Source organism: Abrus precatorius, unplaced genomic scaffold (assembly GCF_003935025.1).
Source record: "Abrus precatorius isolate BTA unplaced genomic scaffold, Abrus_2018 Scaffold9, whole genome shotgun sequence".
In the NCBI taxonomy this organism is placed as follows: Eukaryota; Viridiplantae; Streptophyta; class Magnoliopsida; order Fabales; family Fabaceae; genus Abrus; species Abrus precatorius.
Window position 1 is genome coordinate 3790250 of NW_020874439.1, and position 26299 is coordinate 3816548.

The window sequence follows — 26299 nt, forward strand, 5'->3', positions numbered from 1 at the left end:
ATTTCCAAACATAATCTAAAGTTTTCGCACTGGTATTTGTAATTCACATTAATATGCTCCTTTTTTGTTTAATATTTTATATGCTTGATTTTGTAACAAACTAAATTTCCATCAAGTTGAGTAACACTAACAATTCTGAAGTTGTTAAGCATCTTCACAAATTGTTTCATAGTAGGGTCACAATTATCAGAATTCATTTTCTTTTCCGTTTTGATTTAGGGATCAAGAACCAAAATTGTGTGGACTTCTTTTATTGTCACATACAATTTAAAAGCTATAAAAATTCTACCCAGAACAGGCAATTATGGTCAAATTTTCTATGGTTCCTATTTGTCTATTTGTTCGGTATCCTTTTCAAAAAAAAGCAGAACATATACATAAAAAATATAAATCTTACACTTTTAGGAACAAGATAATTGATCAACTCTGCATGGTTGATTCCACCCTAAGCAGTATTTCGTGAACTGGTTGAAGCACACATGCATCGTGGGGGAAACTGTAGTTATCGACCCACAGGTTACTCAATCTTTCTTGTAAACTAGTGTAGGGTACTCAGGACTCCACATGTTACTCTGCACATATTTCACTATCTCATCCTGCAACTCCCCAAAAGCAGCATATCCATGATTTAAAAAAGTTTTGATATACAAATACTGGCATTTCATGTTAAATGAGAACGAACTACTTGATGATGATCCGTACAGGCATACAAAACTTTCAGCTCAAGTCATAATAAGCTAATTTAGGGAACATCGATGCAATAGAAGAAAAAATAAAACAAATTTGATGATAACGCAAAAACTGATGGGAGCCAAAGAAATAGGTACATTAAGTGTGTGTCCAATGATGTATTACTAGAATTCCTCCATCCCATTTTATTTAATTTTACTCACCATTAGCTGTTCAGAAAGTTCCCTGGTATGTCACAATGCAGATAAATCAATCTCCTATAGTTGACAAGATAGTTACTGATTTATTTTCTTAACAAACCCAGTCTGACAGACTGCAAACAAGTCTGTTCAGACCCTTGCAAGAACTTTTTCCTTCAAAATTGTTTGTCCACATTATATTAAAGATTACAATGCTACCATGCCATGTTGTCCTACAGTTAATATTAAAAACAAATTAACATTCCCAAGCAAAAAAAACTTACCTGACTAAGTTTGCGCAGCTCCCGAGCATCCATTCCATGATATCCTTCAGCTAGGTTCTCTTCCACAGCTTCTTTTATAACAGCTGCAGCTACCTCCTTGGTAATATCTCGAATTCTGTAAATATGTATTAATTTTGAGAAAGACATTACTCCTTTAGAACCATCTACATAGCCTACAACACCCCCCCCCCCCAACAAAAAAAAAAAAAAAAAGAAAATTATACCTGGATATTGAAGGGAAAATTATCCCTTTGAGAACCTCTTCTTCACTCATATATGCAGCAAGCCTTCAGTTTCCAGTGATCAGGCACACCAAAAAAGTATAAAGCAAATCAAGGTAAGACAGGATTCCAGGAAGGATATTCTGATGCAATCAATAGTTATGCATGAGATGACACCTTATTAGAAATCCACCATATCTAACATTCTAACTGAACCCCAAGTCTTATAAAGAATATTCTAACCACGTATCTAATCAGCATGAGACATCTTAACAATATCAAAACTTTGATTACCATGTGGTCTAAAGTTTGATTCTTATTGACCCCTGGACTCCCAAATGGAAGTTAAATTTGTGCACAAGATTAATTGGGCCTATCAATTGTCTACACTTCAAGCTCAAAGACATCTTACATGCGGGAGCATGTTAGATATAAAATCATTCATCAACCTTCACCCAACACCATAGCTTTCAGAGGCAAAGGTTCATGAGTTGGTATTAAAAAGTCTATAAACAAGTGGTTTGAAGTTCAATTTTGATTTCAACACAAGATAGGTATGCTTTTGTATTGTCTGTGCTAAGCAAACAGGCTTTTTGAGGACCAGGAGACACATTTGAAATAGAAAAATCATTCATGTTCGTTTACCTAATAAACTAAGGTTTCTGGACAGTTAGTTCTTGAAAGATGGAATTGGTTCAAGTAACCTCAAAATTAACTATATCATATCAGTTTGATGACTCCATTCACTCTGGCATATACAAAATTTATTTTTGACATTTTCCAGCTTAAAGCCAACTTTGGCTTCCTACTTCAACCATAGCGGTATGTTCAGAAATTAATGAATCTAGTAAAACATACCGCTCAGCAGCAGCCTGTAGCATGCCATCAGAGATGATCCTAGAGCCAGACAAGAGAGTTCCAAGGCCAATGCTGGAAATGAAAAGATATTTTCAGAAGAAAATGAAACTGCATTCTATAAAATAGCACAACTTAGCTTGAATTTAGGCTAGGGTATGAAACTGTTAACTAACCCTGGAAAGAGGTACATGTTATTTCCCTGGTTGCAGTGACCAATATGACCATTTCCTGCATAATTACAGAAAATAGCAATTGTAAGTTCCCCTAAACTGAGACACAGAAGGAAAGTAAATAAGATTTATATATACTCAATGCACATGGTAAAACATATATATATTTTAACAAGTTATAATAAAGCAGAAGGCATACTTCATATTGGAAGAAACATAAACTGTATGCAGAATCTGAAGGGTAGATAAAAAGAAAAGCTAGCTTCATCTTTACTGCTGGGACTAGCTGCAGTCAGCCAGCTTAATAAGTTGAATGATGATGTGGAGATAATTGTATCCCTAATTCCCTTTGAATTAGGGATTGTGTAGTTCATATGATAGTTTCTGTATTTAGGTTGTAGATGTTGATATCAATTCAACATCTGTTTTTTATTAGCTTCCTTTTGAAATCAATCCCTTTTATAAAGGGATGTAATTCTAGGACTACTGCAAATAAATATCCAGCTGCAAAGAAGATTTTCCTAAGCTATTCAAATATTTTTTTCTAATTTGTAAGTGACTGGAATAAAGAAGAGAGGCATGAGTTTTCTCTCCCCATTTCCTATCTTAATAACCTGTCAATATGTAATTAAAGAAACATATAGACGGTACTTGAGAAAAAATGACAGGAATTCATGTTGAATTTTGCAACACTGATGAAAAGTGCTTCAGGTTGAATATCTTTCATGGACGGAGAGACAGGGCAAAAGACATAAGCTAAAATAATTAGAATAAATAAGAATGTCACAAATTGAAAGGATGATCATCATTTTGTGACTATCAATGCATTGTACATGGATGCAGATTGCTTTCATATTCCAGGAAATTCATCTTGCTCTACATGGAATCTGCAAGTCAACTCTTTCTATGGTTGAGATTGCTTGAAGTAGATACAATGTAGGAGATCTTTGGTGAACATCAGATTTGTCCACTGACTCTAGAGCACTTTCTCTCCAATTGTTCTTGACGTATTAGAAGTTGGGGCTGGGCAAGGTAAAATAGGCTAGAACAGCCGAACCTTATTTTATAATAATATTGAATACATGTATTTTAAAATGCATAAGATTCCATACAGCACAACACATTTACTAACAATTTAAGTGCACACCGACATGGAATTTGGATTTCATATTATTAGTGTTAAGAAAGGATATTATTCCCACAACAACAGTGGGAATCCTAATCTTCCTGTATGAAACGAGTTTGTAGACAATTATCATGATTCTCAAGTTTCCAGCACGCAATAAGCAAAATAACAATATCATTTTCATTTCAGCATCACTAGATTATAAAGATTTAATATATGAAAATTGATCTGTTGAGGATTTATAAAATTGTACCAAGATCCACATCACTGAATGGACTTCCGCTTGCAAAAATAATGTTGTCACCCAAAATGGAGAATGCTTCTTCAGGGGTGCACTCAGCTGTCATAAAATGAGGGAATTGGTGCACAGACCATCATGAATCTGATTCATCCACTTCCATAGAACATGTCAATTAAGAAAATGAAAGAAGATAAAAAATATATCCACACCATTCTTTGTTGGATTTGACATGGCAAATATGGCTGGTCTTGTTGATGTTGAACCCTTCAAGGCCTCTAAAACCTAGAGGACATAATGTCATCATCAGTATATGAAATAACATCACAAAAAAGTTATTGTCCATGAAAGCATAAATTATTGCACAATGCTGTCTTCGATATTTCATTCAGTTTATACAGAGAAAGCATGTTTGTGCTTGTAACCCATAGAAAGTAAATCCTTGATTTTTATTTTTTTGTTTTGGGGCAGGAGAAAGGGATACATAATCACTGATTTATCTTATCTGTAGAATCTACATCCAAAAGACCATTTCCAGAGTTTATAATTTAGAGTCATGATGGTGCAGAAATGAAATACGACAGAAATACTATGAAAGGCATGAAGATTCTCCAAAAGCTCAACTTAAAGCACCCAACACTGGCCAACAGATTGATAGAAGCACGATAAATAGAAAAGACATCATGATCTTCTTTGTTTGGATTACCAAGTGTGCTTAAGAGGTATAGAAGGCCAAATAAAATTAGGCAAAATTAGTGCTTTTGTTATTCACAAAGGTAAATTTTGTCCTCCAACTTTATTTTTATTCATTTTAGTCCTCTAATTTTTAAAAGAGCTTCAAATAAGTCTATTGTCGTAAAAAAACACTAATTCCATTTAAATTTTTTATCTTTTTCTGCTGCGTCTATGTTCATCTTCTTTCTCAAATCTACAACTTCTCCTTTCTCCCCCACCACTACCTCTTCCCCATCCTCCATCCCTCATTCATTAGTAGTCCGCTTCCCAATGTTTTCAAAGCAGAAGGCAGTATCTTGGAAAGCTTTGCATTTGGACATGCCTATATTCAACAACCCACTGGATACTGGATTTTGAAAGGGAAGAAGAGGAAGTCGCAGAGAAGGAAGTTGTGGGAAAAAGGAGATGAACAGTATTTTTAATGAAGTTAATGTTTTTAACAACAAATGATTTATGTGAAGTACTTTCAAAAAGTTAGAGGACTAAAATGAATAAACTCTTTCTTTACATGTGGGCACGCGAGATGCATTTAATAACTTTTTCAAATTCTTGATATGTAGATATATAAATTATTTTAATGCTTTGATTCTTGATACATATTTTGTTAGTCCCATTATTGATTGCCTTTAGAATTTTTTTTATTTGACTATTTTAATTGATTTTGTTTTATGTTTATAAATATCAAACTAAAGATTTTGATTGCGTCCATAGTAGTCAATCATGGATAGCAGTGCAGAGCGGCCGACTCCAAAAACACTATAGCAGCATAGAGTATAGTGGGATGGCCGCTATTCTGAAGTTCTAAGTATACCTAATATAAAATTAATATACAATAAAGAGCAGGAAAATAAATACAGATAAGGAAATAAAAAACAAAGAAGGAAATAAGAAAAAAAAGGATTGGTCACTAGAAAATGTGCAAGTTCGTCAGATGTTTCGTTATAGATGAAGAAGATGACCAAAAAATGTTTGAATCACATTAGAAGTTTTGCCGCAGTTGAAGAAGACAACTGGAAAATGTCTGAGTCACGTTGGAAACTTCGCCGAAGATGAAGGACACTGGAAGCAAGAGAATGTAGCAAAGAAAGAAGATGGGGAAGGACAAACCAGAGAGATGAGAATGAAAACTTAGAGCTCGCGATAAAAAGAAGATATCAAAAATGTAAAAAGGGGCAAAATCCCAAGATTACCCCTATTTAAAGTCATCCAATCTTAAGAAAGGGAGGGCAAAGTCAGGTTTTGGCCAGGGATGAAATAGCAGCTGCAATGGCTGCATTTCTCCCACAATTTGGCCGCTATTCACAGTGCAATGGCCGCTCCACTGAAACGTGATGCTACAAGCTCCTCATAGCGGCGACCTGCCACTCCGCTCTGCTCCACCCCGATAGCGGCTGCTTTTGACTACTATGATTGCATCTAGATAATAAAATTTGAAATTAATCGGTTTATAACAACACAATCTCTTTAAATATGATATTTTATTATGCGATACAACCATGCACTTGTGACGTATCATAGGCTTTAGTTTGAGGGGAAGTGTTAGAATATATGAAAATATCATAGATTATTTTTCTAGGTTTAGTTTATAATTTCCTGATTATCTCTTATGATTAATTTAGGTCCTTATCTTATTATGATTTCCTAATTAGTTAGGATTACGATTAGTTTGAATAAAAGGTTAGTGCTCTAGGTTTTATTGTTAAGAAATTTGAACCTAACTCCCTACCAAAAGCTAGCTCGTAGGAAGACTACCCTAGCCCTTATAAGGAGTATTTTAGCTTTATTCCTAACCAATGTGGGGCATCTTAACACACCCCTCACGCTTAGTACTGGACATTGGTGCGTCAAATTTGCAGAACTGGACATCTGAATGGGTGGACCCAACAGGATTAGAAATCTTTGGGCAGCCCAACGGTTAAACTGAATAGGCTTTGATACTATATTAAGAAACTTGGGCCTAACTCACTCTTAAAAGCCAAAAACTAGCTATAAGAGGAGGATTACCGTAGCCCTTATAAGGAGTATTCTAACTCTATTCCTAACTAATGTAGGACATCTTAACACACCTTCCTCACGCCCAGGACTGGACATCTGGTGCGTGAAATTTGCAGGACTGGACATCTGTACGGGTGGACTTAATAGGATTGGACATCTGTGGACATTCCAACATTCAAACTGAATAGGCTTTGATACCATTTTTAGAAACTTGAACCTAATTCACTCCCAAGAGCTAGCTCGTAGAAGGAGAACTACCCTATCCCTTATAAGGAGTATTTTGACTCTATTTCTAACCAATGCGGAACATCTTAACATTTATGAACATATCAAACACATCAGCATATTTAAAACAAGTTAGCTAATATCAACTGAGTGTTTTACTTTCTCTAGTCTCTCTTCCACCCTCTATACCTAAAACGCCATAATTTTAACAAATGGTAATGAAATAAGTAAAATGTGCAATGAATAGTCAAATCAAATATAGATACCTCTTTTGAGAACAATCCTCCAACAGCAGATAATCCTAGGAGGACATCAGGCTTCACTTGCTTGACCTATTACCAAAGTTCAGTAAGAATGTATGAAGAAAACATTTTGGCAGTTAATCATTTAGAAAATGGAAAATTTCAGAGAACTGAAGTAGATTGTAAAATATTAAAAAGGGGAATTTTTCCCTAACAGATATGATGAAAGATTGGAGACATTTGATACAATAATGTTTTTTTTCTCTCATGTTTTGTTTTTATATCATAGAGAATGCCTTATCCTCCAAACTCCTTTTAAATTTGTCTCATCATCTTGTTTTATTCAACAAAGAAAATTTGGCTGTCAATTAAAAGCTCTAACTAATAATTCTAGTTATCCTGTCCACCAGATGTCTAAAAACCTATTAGAATAGGAAAACAAATCAAAAAAGATATTATAAAATCATATGAATATATCATAAAAATGTATCTTTCAATATTCTATATAAAGGTATCTAAGTTTTTCTATAAGATTTTTTCTAAGGCATATTATGTGAATTTGATAAATATGCACTTTTTAATAAAATTCATTATGAAATAAGTTAGTAATAATGCCTATCTTAAAATGTTAACATGCACTCCAACAATAAGTACTTTGGATTTTTATTTTTCAATCTTTAGGCATCTAAGGTGAGTCATGAATCGTGAAAGTTCATTAAGTTTATATTCAAATACTAAGAACTTGTCCCAAGAATATTAACTGAAGTAAAAGACTATGTCAATGATTTTTCTTTTCCTTATTTATCTCATTATAACTTTCATAATTCATACTAGTATCTAATGTGATTTTTTCACACACCACTTCCACAAGGCTTGCTCCTTCCCTCAGTCCTTGGCGACCCATTTCTTTCAAATTTCTTGCAAAAGGAAGGGCGTCTGGATCAATATTTTCACGTCCTTCTGTGATTAATCCCTGTATTTCCAAAAAACAATAAGAAAGTTGAGTATCACATGGTGATCAAAAATTCAGAAATAATCATCACTAGAGCACAAGTTCATCCTTATGCAATGAGTTTTTACACAATAAAATATTTATCAAGTGGAAAAACCGAATACTTAAGCAGGTACATAGGCAAGTCATATGATAAATCAGCTTAAGCATTAAAACATGAAATCCATTCAATCAGGAAGTTATTTCTTTAGGCTCTGCACAAACAAGGGAGAAAGGAAGACATATGACATAAACTAAATAGAGCATTTGAAGAGTGATTTGAAACATATGACAGATTGTAAATGAAAAATTAAATAGAATCCATATCTACTCATGATAATTACAAATCACTGATAAATCTCCTACTTTTTTCACAAAGTAAATGCAATGCATTGCAAAGACAAAGAACATTTCCTTACCTCTCTAGGCTAATATGGTCCTTTATCTATTCATTACTCCTTTTACATGATATATGATTTATAAATCAAGTACATATTTGGTTCAATTTATTTTGAAGATACAATCAATTATTTTTATCAGCTTTCTGAGAGAGCTTTTAAAAAATTAAGTGATCATTTCTCAGAAATCATCTCTTACCATACATGCACTAAGATGTTAAGTGATAACTATTAAAATGTCCCATATCAAATAGAAATATTGGTATAATACTCCCTATAAGACTTGGATAGTCCTCCCTTGAGCTAGCTTCTAGGAATGAGTTAGGCCCGGTTTAATTCTATTGCAATATCAGAGCCTCTATGATCAAGTGGTCTAGAAGTCAATCCTTTGCCACCCCATTCTTCCAATAAAATTGTTTAATTTTAATTTTTAACAGAAGGTAGGTGGACTAGTGCATTGTCTATGTTTTAAGCCCAGTGGGCTCTTGCATGAAGAAGCATGTTAGCAATATAATATAAATCCACTCATTTGTGTTCACCTAATAGCTTATGCTTTTGGCACAGTTGGTTCATCTGTGGTCCAACCCAACATCAAGATTGAATAGGCTTTGATGCCATATTGTGAACTTGACAAAAGCTTAAGCTATTAGTCAAGATGCACAACCGGTTTTATATATATTTTTAACATTAACAATTATATGCTCTGTTGGTATCAATGCTTCATAGATTGCCACTGGCAAGGTAAAGAATGTCAACCAATAAATACATACATAAGTATTCAATTAAATATAAAATGCATAACAAGTTATCCTTTCTATCATAAATAAAATTTATTTACTGCAAAAAACTGAACTACATCTAGTAAGAACATCAAACAGTACAATACCTTTGCATCAACAACCCAAAATTGACTCTTTGCACTCTCAAAAGCCACTTTGTTATTACCCAACATCCTTGCCATTGTTTTTCTCGCTGCGTTAAGAACCCCAATTCCAGCACTGCAGTAGTATAAATATAACCAAAGAAGCCACAAAACAATGCCCTGAATATTAATGTCCTTAGTGCTAATGGAGTCTACATATAATTTCAATTGAAACAACCATTCCACACAAAGCTCTCATTAAAACCAAAGTCCGTTTAAATGAAACCAACAGCATTTTTCAATAAAATCAAGAATCACAAAAGCAAAGGTACAGACATTACCATAAAAGATTGTCTAATGAGTAGCAAATAAATTCAACTTTTAAATAACGTTGATAAAGGAATCAGTTATTATCCAATTAAGAAATTTTATGTTTGTATTGTTTAAACTTAGACCCAAAGCATAGTATGCTAACTAAGCCACCAATACTACTCGTGTAACTAGAAATTTCCCAGGGCACAGTTTTCTTATTTTTAATAAATTTTAATTAAGCCAAAAAGGGTTTTTAAAACCCTATCTATATATAGAAAGACAGAGGACTGAATGAAAGGGAAAACAGATGGAATTAGGTTGCCAAAAACTAGAGAAAGGATTCTTGCGATGGAAACCAGAGTTTTATTCTCTTTTTACTACACAAAGAAATTACGATTTTGTTTGTTAAATCTATGTTCATACTCTTTGGGGTCCTTGAAGCCACTTAGTCAACAACAAGCTTAGTGTATGTGATTTGAACGCCACAACTTGATGGGAAGTGCTGGAAAATGAGTTTTTTAAGGTTAATATTTCCAATTTAGGTTGCGTATGTGTTGTTAATAAGAATTTGATTTGTATTATTTTCCAGATTTCCTAATTTTCTTGTTTCCTAGTTTCCAAATATTGGAGATTATAAATCATGTATATACAGTTGTGCCAAGGATTTCTTCAAGTAATTAAGAAATTGTTCATCCCTTTTTAAGTGGCACAATAACATTATTATGAGATATTTTCTAGATATTCTAACATTCCTTTTGCATTTGGAAATGTAGCTGAAGATAACTAACCAACCTTCCAGCACCAGCAACAACAATCTTCTGCTTTGGGAAGTCAATCATTGGCCTTCCTTGTGCCCTTACAGCACCTAGAAGTCCTGCAATTGCAACACCAGCTGTTCCCTGGGCAGAGCCAGAGAATTTCACACACATCAAGCAATGAAATATTCCATGACAAGATATAAACGTAAATAGCTATCAATAGATCAATAACAATTCAGATACTTCGCAACATTTAGAAAGTGAATTGTAACTTATGGTATAATTCATCTGCAATCTAATGGATCATAAATTTTGAAAGAAAAATGATTGCAGAAAATTCATATTTTAGCTCTCTCAAACCTTGGCTTTTATGATCTCAAACATATGAAGTGGAAGATAACATTTATAAGAGAAGCAGAAGGTACATATAGCTGATTTCTTCCTTCAAAGCAAGTAATCATTTTACTTCAGAGGAAAATAAATAAGTAGAAAGATAGGCTATGAAATATTGCATGAGATGCTAGACAAGACATATCCCTTACAGGAATTAAATGAGAGATGCCCTCATACCAAGTCTAGAAGCCAAGAACATCCATTTGTAAAAACAAGGTGCAATAAGCCAATCACTCGAGTACAAGCTAGTGCGTGCAAAACACCAAGTTTTCTAACTAAGGTTGTTTGGTTGGACACTAAAAATGAAATGAATTGCTACTTTGCTCATTTAAATCTTGCGCCACCTTTAGGTAATTTTACTTATCGTAGTACATCTTAAGGAGTCTTGTTGAAAACCTAGAGTTAGAATACAATAACAAAAGTCCCATCCCACTAGATGAGGTCAATGGATCACACATAATCAAAAACCAAATTCTCATTATTTATCATGAGATCTCTTTTAATAATTTCTTCCAAAATTCATTTTGGCTTTCCTCTACCCCTTTTCACAAGGTCAAAAAGCAGGCAATCCACTCCCCTCCCCAATCATTTTCTGCTTATTTATTGGCTATTAAGAGAAGTCAGCTACATGAATCACACGAAGTCATTGGACTCAAGTCAAAAGCCAACATACAACAACAATCAAGCCTTATCTCACTAGGTGAGATCGGCTATGTAGATCACAAAATGCCATTAAGCTCAGTCAAAAATCAAATTTTTAAAAATCTAGTTAATCAAAAGGTTTCTTTTAATAATTTCATCTAAATTCTTTTGGGTCTCCCTTAACCCTTCTTTACCAGATTAAGAGTCATGCAATTCACTCTCTTTACTGGCATATCCAAAGGTCTTCTCTGCACATGATTAAATCATTTTAGATGATTTTCAGTCATTTTTTCCACTATAGGTGCTACCTCAATATTCTTTCATACTATCATTTTGTATCTTGTCTTTTTTCATGTGTCCACTAATCACTAGCATTCTCATTTTTGTCACTCCCACTTTTTTCTCGTATTACTCCTTTAAGGCTCAACATTCAATACCATATAGGATAGTTGATCATATTACAGTACAATAAAACTTTCCTTTTAACTTGATAGGCACTTTACGGTCACAAATAACTTGTGTCTTTCTCTACTTTAACCACCCAGCTTATATTCTGTGAATAACATCTTCATTAATTTTTCCATCATTTTATATAATTGATCCCAAGTTAACATCTCTAAAATATTATTTATCACTATAACTCTTTTAAAAATTTCTTCTAAAGTTCATTTAGATCTCCCTTGATCTCTTTTCACCAGACTAGAAGTCAAGTCATCCACTCTTCTCACTGTTGCATCAACTTGCCTTCTTTACACATGTTCAAACCACCTTAATCAATGTTTTGTTATCTTTTTCACTGTAAGTGTTATTTCAATATTCTTACATCTACAATCATTTTTCATCTTGTCCATTCTTGTGTGACTACTATCCATCTTAACATTGTTATTTTTGCAACTCCAATTTTTTTTTTCATGTTATTCCTTTAAAGTCCAACGTTCACTACCGTTTAAGATAGTTGATCGTATGGTAATATAATAAAGTTTTCATTTCAACTTGATAGATACTTTATGATCACAAATAGCTCTAGATGTCTTTCTCCACATTATTTTATGAGTAACATCTTTATTAATTTTTTCATCATTCTATATAATCGATTAGAAACAACTTATCAATGTTTCCTTCTTTCCTTGGGAAGGAAGGGATGATAGTATGATTAATGGTTTCTATCAATTTTAATACAGTGATGAAATACTCTTACAGTGTCATAGTTATGATAACTTGATAAGTGAAAGTGATTTAATCCCAAGTAAAATTAAGAAAAAACAATATTTCCTGAGAGCTCTAATTGCTTCCTGTATAAACAACTGACATCATATGATCCTATATCAAAGAAATTTTACCTGCACATCATCATTGAACATTCTGTAGGTATTTCTATACCGCTGTAATAACTTAAATGCCCATTTGCTTTGGAAATCTTCAAACTGTGTTAACATAAAAGTTAATAGCCTTATAACACAAAAATACAAACACAAAGAATTCAAGCTACTATCTATATTTTTAACCTCACTGTTAATACCTGAACAATCACGTTTGGCCAGCGAGTAAAGACAGCCTCCATAAATTCATCAACGACAGCAAGATAGTCATCCCCATCAAGACGATGCTGCTGCAATCCCAAATCTGATACACAAGAATAATCCATTCATGTTTTATGGACTCAAGTCCACTCACTTACAAAGCTTAGGATGAAAGGTGATTATCATCATCAATGCAAGTGAAATAACCAAAGGCATATGCATATTGTTTTTATGGTTCATTGAGTGAGCAACAGAAGAGTTGTTAGAGATATTGAACCACTCCTAGGCTTCAACGAAATAGCCTAAGCATTTGGGAAAGTTGGTCCTTGACTAGTTGTTAGTCTCTTTGACCATCAGGTTAGGAGCTCTTCTAAATAGAATTTTAGCTTAAAGTAATGGGTCTGTGCATTCTTCGCATGACAAGATTAAAGGGCTGCTTCATGATGAATCATGTAACGAAATATAAAACCACTTGAATCTGAATGTGTTTTTCATTGATTAATGAATGCTGTAGAATGTTTACATACAAGAGAATTAATGGTTAACAGTATGTTAACCCTATAGTAACAACCTGACTGACAAACTAACCTAATCTATCCTTATCTCAATTCTGTTTAACAGAACAGTAGTACATCTTAACAAAACTGTTCACAGGCTTCTACCTAATAGCTCTAGCTTTTGAAAGTTGGTCTTAGGCAGGATTACTGAGTTGATGAAAAACTAGTGATAGATAACATTTTAATGTAATCATGTCACTTCTGTATCACTCCCGCACAATACCATTCACTGAATGGATATAGACTTAAAACTTACATAAGGGGTCTTTGAGTAACTTCTCATTGTTAGTACCAACATCAATCATCACAGGAAGTACCTGTTGCAAGAAAAAAGAAATCTCAGCAAAGTGAAAGATGGGTACAAAGCTAGCTAACAATAGAAAAATGATGCAATATATCATGATGAAGATGATGTCATAGTTAGAAGGTCAATGGGAGCACATTTATTACTATTTCTTATGGTCCAAGCAATACCATTGTGTATTGATAAAATTAGACAAGCTATCCAAGCTAGAAAGGAACAGTTCCAAGACATAATAAAAGGTTAAACAAACTACCAAAAGCCATGACAAATTATTGTTAAATCAACATGCACAAAATAATCAGACTACTGCAATGGAGGAACCATTTAGTAGAATGAAGGTAAGTTTTCCATAACTGACAGTATCCTTAATATACAAGAAGCAAATTAACAGTTGGTTAGGATGAAGCATAGCCAAAAGACAATAAGCATCTGAGGGTAGGATCTTAGAAAGACTTCTTTGAAATCTATAAAAGCAACACAATCCTGGGGGTAGAGATCAGGATTCCTCCTGATTTTTATTTTAATCTTTTGTTGTTCTTGTTCTTCTCATTATGTCTAGGTTATTTTACATGGTTTGTAATTCGAACATTAGTAAGTATTTTTCTTATTCTAAGGTTTGAGACCAGCCCCAATTAGGATTGATAACTATATCATGAACATTTTATAATCTTTTATTAATCTTAATTGCTTCATTCAATTCTTGGTACTCCTAATGCTTGTGAATTTGTTGAACTCCTTATTTACATGATTTTAAATGTTATGGGAAGGACCAAAAGGTGAACCTTATCATTAAAAACTCGAAGATTGAACATGAGATTCTAAAGTCTAAACTACAAAAGTAAACTAGGTTTCTTAAGGAGTTAGGAATCACCACAAAATTTAATGAATTTACTAAGATAAAATTACCACAAAAGTAAGAGTTAGACTAATTAAATATGCTATTGTATTTTGAAAGGAAACAATAACTACCTTAGGATAATTTGCCTTCAAGATGAATCAAGAATTAATATAGGATCATCTATTTTAGTTAAGTTCATCAATTCTAATTTGTGGTGAAATCAATCCCTAAAAGTTTGTTAGAATTTGAATAATCTATTTTTGATTATTTTGCCTTTTCTATTCTCTCTTTAATCCACTTAATTAATTGGTTGTGTTTAGATATTTAAATTGTAATTATTCAGTATTTAACAGCACAGTCCCTGTAAATATGATAACTTTTTATATTACTTGACAATAATTGTACACTTGTGGCTTTGTCACCTAACCAACAACTTAAACGTGCATATCATACATAAGTTTATATAGTTCAAAGTAACATTTAAGGCATTCATAATCATACATTTTAGGTTGAGTTTATCAGACATTTATTTTTATTTGTTTTAGTTCAAGTTATTGCTTTCATGTATTTGATGTGTAGATGTGTGCATTTTGGGAGTTAAAATATGAAGATTTAAGAAGCATTTATAAAGCCTAAGTCTGTTTTTAAATGGCCACGTTTCATACTTCCAAATCCATTTTTAAAAGTTCCTAACCAAAATTAAATGGGTTGAAGACAGTTATGAAGCTCAAGTCTATTTTAACCTAAAAGAGATACACTCTAAGGGACCAAAGGCAATTATGAAGCCCAAGTCCATTTAAACATAAAACAAACACCTTCCAAGGAGTCCCACACCGTTAGCAAGCTGTGAAGAACTCTCCCAATGGGATCAAAGCAAAATTGAAGACTTGGGGTACAATTCTGGAAAGCATCCCTACAAGATCTATAAGAGCAACATGCTTCTAAGGGACAAATTAGGATTCTTTCTTGTTTCTTCTCTATTCTCTTTTGTTCTTTCCCATGTTTATATTTGTTTCTTTGGCTTGTAATCAAACTATGAATGTGTAATTTTTCTTATTCTATGGTTTCAGAGTAAACCAAATTAAGATTGATGTCGATATTTTGAACACTTTATGGCCATTTGTTAATCTTTATTGTCTTGATTCAATTCTTTGTGCTCTTAATGCTTGCAAATTTGTTGGTCCCCTTATTTACCTGATATTAGATGTTAAGAAAAGAACTAAATGATAAACCTTGTCATTAAAAGTCTCAATTGAACTTGAGATTCTAGAGCATGAAGGCAGACGAGGATTCTTGAGGAATCACCGAATCATAATAAAACTTAATGAATTTAATTAAATATAATTACCATTAAAGTAAGAATTAGACTAATTAAATATGTTATTGTATTCTGAAATGGTACAACAATCACTTTAAGGTAATTCACCTTCATAATTAATCAATAATTTACATAGAGTCTATTATGATTAAGTTCATCAATTCTAATTTCTAGTGAAACTAATTTCCAACATTTTCTTAAAATTTGAATTCATTCTTTTTAAATTAATTTGCACTTTTAATTTTCTATCTTTGTCTTTTTTTATGTTTCTTTATCTTATCTTATTAATTGAGTGTGTTTAGATCGTTAAATTACAATTATTTAGTACTAAACAAAACAGTTCCTAAAGAGACTATCTTTTCACTACTTAACAAAACTCATGCACTTGCAGCCTATCTACTAACTTTATCAAAAACTTGAACAGTTTGAAAGGAAAAATAATGAAACATTCACAATGGCATACCCTTTGTGGATTTATCCCAGCAGCAGCAACATATAGATCAAGCTTTCCAACAGCAATGCCAATTCCATGAACTCCAAGATCTCCAAGTCCCAGAATTCTGCTCCCATCAGTAACTACAATCATATCAACCTGAAATGAGATGTCCCAATTTCATACTTAAATGAGTTTGTAATAGTATATGTCAAAGTATTATACAAGGAGAGCAAGCCTTGGCGCAACGTAAGATTGCTACCTCGTGAGTTAGCAGTCACAGTTTCAAATCCTAAAATAGTCTCTCTATTTAAGGGAGTAAGGCTGTATACATCTACTGTACCCTCACCAAACCCAACAAATTATGAAAATAGAAAAACCTAGAAGAATTTTGGAGGAAGTTATTAAAAAGGATTGGAAATTCTTAAAAAGGATCATATGGTAATAATATCTCAAAAAATTTTATCTTTGACCGAGATCAATAGCATCATGTGATTTAGTTAGCCAACATCATTTAATAAGATAAAGCTTTGTTGTTATATCAACCAAACTACTTTGGAAGTAGAGAATAAGCTATGATCAGAGCAAGCAAAATTCCATGCCAATTGTTATAGAAACAATTCAGCAGTCAAAACAATACATATAATTTAATGTGCATTAATACAATTTAAAAATGAAATCTAAAATCAGAACAGGCCCAATTCCAGGCCATTTGTGAGAAAGAATTAACTTCAGCAATCAAAACAGTCAGACATTTAAAATTCATTAATACAAACATGTAAAGCAATGAAATTTAGGAGTACTGGCTAAATATTTATGAGGAAAACTATGATATGGATAGTTAACAACCTGCTCAGCTGGCCAGTTATAGACCATGGACATCATTTCTCCACGATCCTCAGCACTGAAATACATTCCTCTTGGCCTTCTAAACAGTCCACTAAAGTTTTGACACACAAGACCAACTGTTGGTGTGTACACTATTGGCGCATATTCCTCAATTTTGGCAATCAAAACCTGAATATAAGACACCATTTAAGTTAAAATCATTCTTTTGATAAAACACAACTTTAAAGATGCATGAGAACTACTTCATTTATTTACATACACTAAAGAAGGCAAGTTTAGTTTTCCAATTTTTTGTGACTTGAAGAAAATATACAAAACACACATAAAAAACAAAAAACCACATGATGCAGTTGTTGAAATTATAGGATTTTAGGTATAGAGGAAGGAAAAGGAGACAAAAGGACTAAGGCCCAGTTTATATTAACTTCTCAATAAGTACTTATAAGAGACAAAAATAAGAATTGCAGGGTGAACCAAAGTTTATGTGCCATTGAATTCTAAAATCAGACAACAGAAATGTCAATTAAAAAACCTCATATGATAGTTGCACCTACAACATCTCATTTTGTCTTAATCGTCTATGCAACTGTGCATTCTGTAAGTTATGAAGGGTCACTGTGTTAGAGGCACTGGTAGATATTGACACCCAAATCATGATGAAAGTTTATTCCTGCATATTTATTATCAAAGGAGTGCAATGGAAAACTCTGGACATACCTTATAGTACATTGTCTCATTTCTGTCATGCAAGCGATTAAGTATCCGCCACTTGGCCAATGCATTAGGATCAGAAGGTCCATCTCTTGCTTGAACTTCAAGTCTCTTAAGATCAACCACTATTAACAAAAGAATTTTAGCAATAGTTAAATTAAAAACTACTAACAGAAAAGAGAAAAATATTAAAAAGAATCTGAATCCTTAATTCTCATCACCAAAGCATCAGCCAGAGATTATGTATGTACAGCCTGCCATTTATATTTCAGTTGGATGACAACAAATTTCAGTATAAATGGCAAACTTATGCAATATAATCAGCACCAGCCACTACAAAATACTTCTTGCAGAAACTCCAAGAAGCACTATCTTGACAAAAATTTACTAAAGTACAAAAATTGAAGGAAATTCCCTGACAGCCTAATTTATTAATATGGCTTAATTAAGTATTTAGTCCCTTCAAAAGCTGCATATTTTGGATTTAGTCCCTAAAAAAAATTTGGGTATAGTCTTAAACTTGTTGAACTTATAAAAAATTGGTCTCTACTGTCAACTGAATTTCATTAAGTAATGAGCTAGATAATGAAAGCTCAACTCATTACTGTCATGTTAGTCAGTACTTGATAATCATTTCAATAGTTTATTACTTAAAAGTTAATCACTAAAAAGTCCCTAAAAAAACTCTCTTTAACGAGCCTAGGGGAAAATTTCTTAGTCAGGCATCATCTTCGCCGGAGAGGTTTTTCAATATACCATAGTCTAAAATCCTGGGTGGGGTGGAGCTGGTACATCAATCTAGCCTACCTGAGTTTTGTTCATCCACCCACAATGCAGTTCTCCATTTGTTTTTCTTTTTTAGATTGGGTACATGGCATCCACCCATGACATAGTTCTCCGTTCATTCATCCAACCCCAAATCTATAATACCAAGGGAACCGGCCAAGCAATTTTCTTTCTTTTTTTTTTTTTTTGCATATCTTGGCATCATATGCACCATTATTTATTTATCCTCTGAAATCACTTGCTTGTAATTTGGCAGTATTTTAAGACACATTTAATATTTTACTGGGTCAGAATTGTTTTTTTGTAATTGCGGGATTGATTTGTGGCAGAATTTTGTTTGCAGCAATGGAACATTTTCTTGGGAGTGGAAGTTAAGAGGCACCAGACAATCAACTCAGAAGAAATTCCGAAAGCTTTAGGATTCAACTTTTGACCCCATTTTCACTCTGAAGAGGCAGCAGCTGTAGAGAGAACCATATCCAATGGAGGACATTTGTAGGTGGCAGCATAGCATGTGAGCATGCATCGCAGTGTAGATGAAGACACGATAGTAAGGGTTGGGTGGTGCACAGCGAAACTAACCAGATCCACTAGTTGCTGTTCATAAAACTCGTCGGAAAAATGACAATGGCAGTGGTGGCTAGAAAAGGAAGGAGGCTGGATTAAAATAATTAAAAAAATTGAATTAATTATTAATTTATTAAAATAATATAAATCTCTTTTTTCAATATTGACTTTTAAATAATAAAATATTAAAAATAAATATTAGGTATAGAATGACATGACAGTGTTGAGTTAGACTTTTATTATTCATCTCATCACTTAACAGAAAAGACCATTTTTTTATAAGTTCAAAAAGTTAGGAACCATATCCTAATAAAAAAAATTGTAAACTAAATAAAAAATGTGCAACTTTTGAAGAGACCAAATACTTAATTAAGTCTACTAATATTCTGCAAATTTTCACATAATCCAAAGCTATAAATATAATATCATCTCAAGCTCAATGATTTCACATAACAAAATTTTAACAAAGAACAAAGAAGTGAATAAAAGTTTTTCAAAAACTCAAAGCTATCTCATAAGAACCTTGGGAGAACAGCTAGTTGTTGTAGTTAAAGAGCCCAATGCTTTATAAACTCCATATTTACTTCCAAAATGGGACTCAAGTCTCATACCTTACAATTGAATCCTAACATCCCACCACGTTCTGCAGCACCAGCTAGTTGTGCACTAACCCCTTTGAGTAGTCCTAGGCAAATACTATAACGTCAGGATGAGAGACATGGTGGAAGACTCTGATACCAATTGATAAGAACCTTGGAAGAACCACACCACAAAAGCTAGTTGTTGTAGCTGGAGAGCCAAAGATCTTATAAATCTCACATTAGAATCACATACTTCCAATGTGAGACTCAAGTTTCATATCTTGCAATTGGATCCTAACACTATCCAATTAGCCTTTATATTATAAATGAGGGTCTACTAATTAGGAAATGAAGCATTCATAAAGTTACGCACTTTCACAGTTCATCACATGTACATTTTAATATTAAACTTGATTGAAAAGGATGTGTGAATTATATTCTCTCTCGCTGCAATAGGTTTATTTTTTACCCACATCTTTGTTAATTTCGTTCTAAATTTTAGAAATTAAAGTTACTATTTAACTTTTTCTTATTTTCTTATATAAATTTTTAAATTTTTCATGAATATTTATCTTTACACTTATAAAAAATATCTTTTTTTATTTTTCTTAATTTAAAATTTATTTTTAAGGGTCTTAACTCTTAAATTTATGGTAATTTATTATTGAAATTTAAAAAATTGATACTATACAATATAAGTATTATTTTAAAATAAATTATATTTTAAATTATAAAATCTTCCCCTTACATGGTCTGGTCCATACAACTAAACCAGACTATGAAAAACATGGAACATTTCCTGCTCTTGCAAATTATTGAAACTAACCACCAACAGACCTCAAGCATTTAAGAAAAAACCTAACTCTCCATGGAGAGGGTAGATGGCCTTTGCTATTACGCTCATCCCATACTCCTCTTCTTCTATACTAGTGTGCTAAAGGGCTATCAGTAGGCAAACTACACACCACATTCAAGCCACAGAACCATGCAAAAACAGATTTCTATTACTTGTCTGTTCAAAGACCTGAAACAGAATATATTGCAAGGCCAGTATTACTATTACATGCAAAAAAGTCATGCTATTTACTCTAAGAGGTACAGACCAAACAGATAATACAACCATGGAAGAATCCTTGCATTGAATGACCTAATTCTCAATTAAAGGGAAAACGTATTTCAATTATTAACACCACAAGCACCATTATAAAAAAAAAAAAATCATTGCAAAACACAATATTGATTTGATATGTTCAACTTTGACCTGATACCGAGGAAAATATAAAAACATACTGAAGCGTTCAATCTGTAGGTCAGGAGACATAACATTTGGTGGAAGCAGACCTCGAAGATCAAGACGATCTCGTTCTGTCATGGAAAAAGCTGTTCCCTAATTTTAAAACACAAAAGTTATTATATTACTAAATCAGATTGTAAGTTTATGGGAAATGAAAAAATAAAATAAAAAAGATCCACCAATGGAAGAGTGAATGATGCACAATCTTAATAGCAAAGATATACATTTATCTTCTGGCTGGCAATTTAAGACAGACTAGGAAGAAATATCAGACTTATGAAAAGAAGATTTGCCAGAAATTTCACGTGAGCTTTCAAGCACCAGGTAAAATAAGCTGAAGATAAGGATAATTATCTATCGAATGTAGCCTCTAAAGAATAATTTGGAGCCAACATCTACAAAATTTGTAGAGCCTCAGCCTAGAAGATAAGCCAGCCAACTAGTGAAGAAATTTTATTGGTCAGAAGTTTCCTTGAATTAAGGAGTCTATGGAAAAAGTTCATCCAAATGGCAATAAAGGTTTACTGTCTCTAAAATGAAAAGTATCAGAGAATCTCTCCATCACATCCCTTCCAAAACAAAAACAAACAAGAATCTCCTCATATAAATAAGCTACTGAGGAATCGCCTTCAAGGATTTATCAGTAGAATATAGATGACATAAAGATGAATTTCAACTCTCGGCCACACAGCAAAATCTGAAAATGTATACTGTGGTGTGTATGCAGTTCATTTGTTCCCATTAAACAATCTACTCACTTATCAGAGGACATATCAAAGAAAGAACCCATCTAAAATAGACCCAAGAGAATACACATTACTTCAATCTATGTTCTGATACCACACGGAAACTGCATTTTTGTATTCACAAGACAAATTAACAAAAATAAACAACCACTTAATCATAATCCTACGAACAGCACTTTACCAATCCCAATATGTAAAACAATTCAAGTAATTCCAATTAAGATCAAACTAACATGAAATAAGTAATCGCATCTCGTCAAAGTAAGCAACAGCATACATAAAAGCAACATAGAATCACTGAAGCCCTAACTACACTATAATTAATGACTCGTGCTTTGTCTAGATAAGCTTATTTTTCACCTTATTCGGGCTTCTCAATTATAACAAGCACTTGTGAAGCATTTTATGGTCCTCTGGATGAATTAAAACTCCGAAACTCATAAATTGCTTTTTCTAGCCTAATTTCATGAACTATAAATTGAATCCTACTAAATAAGCCTTCGCAACACCTTGTTTTCTTCCTAATTTCACCTTAATGAATTATCACGATATAAACTCTTGTATTAGCAACTGTCTAATCTATCCAATTGATATTAAGTCAAAAAACCAAAAAGTAAAAACAACAAACAACACTAAACCTTCGATTTACCTCTTTATTAAGTTATGCATCCAAACAAGGCCTTTATAAAATCGCACGATTAGAATTAGTTTTCACTCGCTACCACTGACACTCATTCCAAACAGCTCTTAATTCAATAATTCTTTAACACAACGAAAATAAGCTGCATGTTTAGATTTGTTTATTTTTTTATTTAAAATACCATAATCAAAACCTTACTGACAGAGAAGGAGTTTTTATAGAAAAAAAAAAAACATCATAAAAATTAAGTGCATGTTTAGAATCACTGATACCTGGAAAAATAATCAATTATTTTTTACTAGTTCTATCAGAAAACAAACAAAAAGAAACGATTATTTCTTCAAAATAAGTTGAATTAATCACGCATTAAGCTGAATCAATCATGCACTAAGATAAAAGAAGAAGAAGAAGAAGAAGAAGAGAAGGAAGAGCGTAATACTTTATTGAACCAAGGATCATGGAGAATGTCGAGGCTGCGTTTGTGGATGATGGTGGGGCCATGACCTTCCGTTGTGGTGAAAGATCTTGAAAGCAAGTGCGTGCAAATCACGTGCCGCTTCAGCGTCGACGACGACCCCCTCACGTGCTTCCACAACATCGCCATTTTTGTGTGAGGATGAGATCTGAGCTCTCTCTCTCTCTGAGTCGTGCTTATTTATTTATGAGAACGAAAGGACCAGTAACGTTTGTTTCCAATTGAATAGGGGTGGGGTCTTAGTGAGAAGTATAGTCTATCATTGCGGTCGCAGAGGGAACGAGTATTTGTATTTCAGAGTTTCGTTTTGGAATATTTCCATTTGTACGTAGAATTTTATTTTGACTCCAGTAAATGACAGGGACTCACTCAAGAAACTTCAATTTATAAGTGCGTCGGATAATCTTTCTTTCATTTTATGACGTATGAAGAGATTAAAAAACCATATTTATAACATTAGAGGGTCTTTTATTTATACGGTGGGATTTTACGCACACGGGGATTTTAAAAAAATTGTCACATGAAAATTTTAGTTTTTAATTATGAGATAAATATTCTTTTAGTCCTGCATAATACTTCTTTTTTAATTTAATTATTAAGTAAAAAATTTATATATTAATTCATATATAAAAATTTATTTTTAATTTTATCTTTGTTTCTGAATATATTGTAACAATATTAATTCTTTTTTAATGTGGTAAAAAGTTATATAAAATAACAGATTTAAATTATCTTTTAGTTTTTACACAAGGATATTTTTTTTTAATCTTATTGGGTTAAAAAAAATTGTATAAATCCATTTATGTAAGTTTATTTTAAATTTTATTTTTATTATTATGATACACTTATATTAAATAACATTTTCTCATCATCTTTAAAAGAGTATTTCATATTCTTCAAATAAGTTGTATTCCTTCTCCTATCATCCTTATTTCAATATCTTAAATATCAGTCATATTCACATGAGTTGTTTCTAAAGTTAATAACTTTATTCTTTTGCATCTTTGGTATATTTATAAAAAAAATCAAAATTACTCTTAAAATCATCACTATCTTTATCATTTTATTTATTTTTACAACCACAGATTAATTATCTTAAAAAATAGCATTGAAATATGGATTATAGGAGAAGAGATGAGGATTATTATGGAAATATGATGGAGCAACAAGTAGTGATATTTGAGATGAAATATTCATGTAGAGAAGAATCAAGACATAATAAAATCTTATCAAGATGATTTTTACACTGAGTTTAAAGCAAAAATGTGTTCACTTATATAATAAATATGACGTCATCAATGAAAAGGTATGAAGTTTTTTTGAAGAATTTGAAATATAAAAAAAATAGCATTGAAATATGGATTATAGAAGAAAAGATAAGAATTATTATGGAATATGATGGAGCAAACAATTAGTGATATTTGAGGTGAAATATTCATTACGAATTAAGACATAATAAAGTTTTCTCAAGATGATTCTTGCACAAGTTTAAAGCGAAAATGTGTTAACTTGTACAATAAAGTTCAACATCATCACTAAAAAGGTACAAAATAAAATATGAAGCTTTTTTGAAAAATTTGAAATACTCCTTTTAAAATGATGGGAAAATGTCACTTGATATTAATATGAAAATGTCACCGTAATGATAGGAACAAATTTAAAAATAAGTTTTCATATAGGGACTAATATACAATCTTTTTTACTTAAAGGAACTAAATTACAAAAAAAAAATTGTACAAGAACTAAAAAATAATTTAAATGTGTTACATTGGATAATCGTCTACCACATAAGAGAGAGAGTTAACATCATTATAACATACTCTAATGCTAAAGATAAAATTTAAAATAAATTTTTGCATAACGACTGGTATATAATTTTTTTTTACCTATAAGAACTAAATTACAAAAAGGAGTCTTTTACAGAAACTGAAAAATCGTTTATCCCTTTAACTATTTATTGACATTTAAAAATGTCATGAGTAATTTTTATACCTAAAAAAAAATTTAAACACTGAAAAATTGTTGATGGCAAATTTTGGGGATCTTTTTTACACTAAAAAATGGACATTGACAAGTTTTAAGAAGTAAAATATTTTAAAAAACCATTTTAACCACTCAAAATTGTCATTAGTGTTTTTTGAGGAGAAAAAAAATGTCACTATTGGCATTTTTTTAAAAATAGCATTGAAAATTTTTAATCTTGATCCTATATAAACTCAGTTCCATCCTCGTTCATGTTGCTTGAAAGAGTTTCAATTCTCTTGTCCTTTGACAAAGAAAAATGAGTACAAATGTAATAATATATTTTAATGATAAAATTGTTACAAACTTAAACTTAAATAAAGATGTGATGTTAAAATGTGAGAAGCCAACACATGTGTATATTTTATATAATATATCATCTAAAGAACTAAAGTATTGACTTAATCAATATATTAAACTTGATAATTTAAAAAAAAATGGAGAGAATAACATATAGGTGTTTAATCTTGATTTTTGGGCATTTCATGCAATACTAGACAATTTCAACGAGCAACGACAATGATCATCAACAAATGTTTAAAATACATAAGCAATATAATTCTTAAATTCTTGTCATTGAGTTGTATGTTTTTTTTTAAGAAGTTTCAATTGACATTTATCAACAAAAAGTTTTGGTGAGCACAGTTCTAAATAGAGAAGTAGAATATAAATAAAACAACAACAAAAGTGATGATGAGGACTTTAAATAAGCATGTTGGAAGTGATATGATATTGTATAAAATAATGTGGATAATAATGTAGATGATGAGCACTTCCATTTAACACATTGTGGGAAGTCAACATTCGTTTAGAGAGTTATCGTTCATGTATTCTTTATATTTTAATATTATGCATGCGTCTAAGTTTTCAAAGTATGCAAACTTGGGTATGTCAATGTTATAATTTTATTGTTGGTCAATTTAATTTTAGTTGTTTTAATTACTTTATGTTTGTGGTTGATAGGTCATTTTGATGTAGATGGAAAATAGTATATTAGAATGCAATTCAATGACAAAGAAGCTATTATATGAACCATTAAGCGTAATATTTCAAGATGAGTGGATTACTAAGTGTTTACGTTAGAACTTCATATATTTTATTGCAAATGCATTTGCTATGACATAGATTAAGAAAGACTTGTTCGGGCTAATTTTAGGAAGAATAAAGATTTTTAAGAAATTAGGAAGTATAAGGGCTTACACACTTGTACTAGAGCAAAGATTTAGCAGGATCATAAAAAATTGGATGCAAACACAATTGCAAAATATATTTATCAGGCCTGTAATTTATTATTGAGTAATCTATAATATTTTGTACTTGTTAAATATTAATTGAAAGA

General features: G+C 32.0%; 1 protein-coding gene across 5 annotated transcripts; it reads right to left on the minus strand.

The window, feature by feature from the left end:
- Positions 1 to 357: 357 nt before the first annotated feature.
- Positions 358 to 23252, minus strand: LOC113848983 (NAD-dependent malic enzyme 62 kDa isoform, mitochondrial). Of its 5 annotated transcripts, none has more exons than XM_027478463.1 (19): positions 22903 to 23252; positions 21074 to 21170; positions 17856 to 17974; positions 17139 to 17306; positions 16320 to 16448; positions 13653 to 13713; positions 12839 to 12942; positions 12660 to 12743; positions 10319 to 10425; positions 9239 to 9350; positions 7823 to 7936; positions 6988 to 7053; positions 3979 to 4051; positions 3782 to 3868; positions 2406 to 2460; positions 2233 to 2304; positions 1378 to 1440; positions 1154 to 1268; positions 358 to 596 (listed from the first exon to the last, which is right to left on the minus strand). In XM_027478463.1, the coding sequence occupies exons 1-19, from the start codon at positions 23065 to 23067 to the stop codon at positions 522 to 524; spliced, it is 1866 nt and encodes a 621-aa protein (XP_027334264.1). In that variant the 5' UTR covers positions 23068 to 23252; the 3' UTR covers positions 358 to 521. The 5 variants fall into 5 exon arrangements, with proteins under 5 accessions (XP_027334264.1, XP_027334266.1, XP_027334267.1 ...); XM_027478465.1 differs by having other exon boundaries at positions 358 to 572; positions 22903 to 23145; XM_027478466.1 differs by having other exon boundaries at positions 21125 to 21170; positions 22903 to 23144.
- Between the last annotated feature and the right edge of the window lie 3047 nt (positions 23253 to 26299).

What these genes read in the sequence shown, in the direction of transcription:
- LOC113848983 (XM_027478463.1), bottom strand. Translation starts at nt 23,067, where the DNA reads ATGGCGATGTTGTGGAAGCACGTGAGGGGGTCGTCGTCGACGCTGAAG. An exon ending in GAGGATTGTTCTCAAAAGAG is followed by an intron (nt 4,052 to 6,987) that starts GTATCTATATTT and finishes TATGTCCTCTAG; the next exon opens with GTTTTAGAGGCCTTGAAGGG. An exon ending in AACATGTACCTCTTTCCAGG is followed by an intron (nt 2,305 to 2,405) that starts GTTAGTTAACAG and finishes TTTCATTTCCAG; the next exon opens with CATTGGCCTTGGAACTCTCT.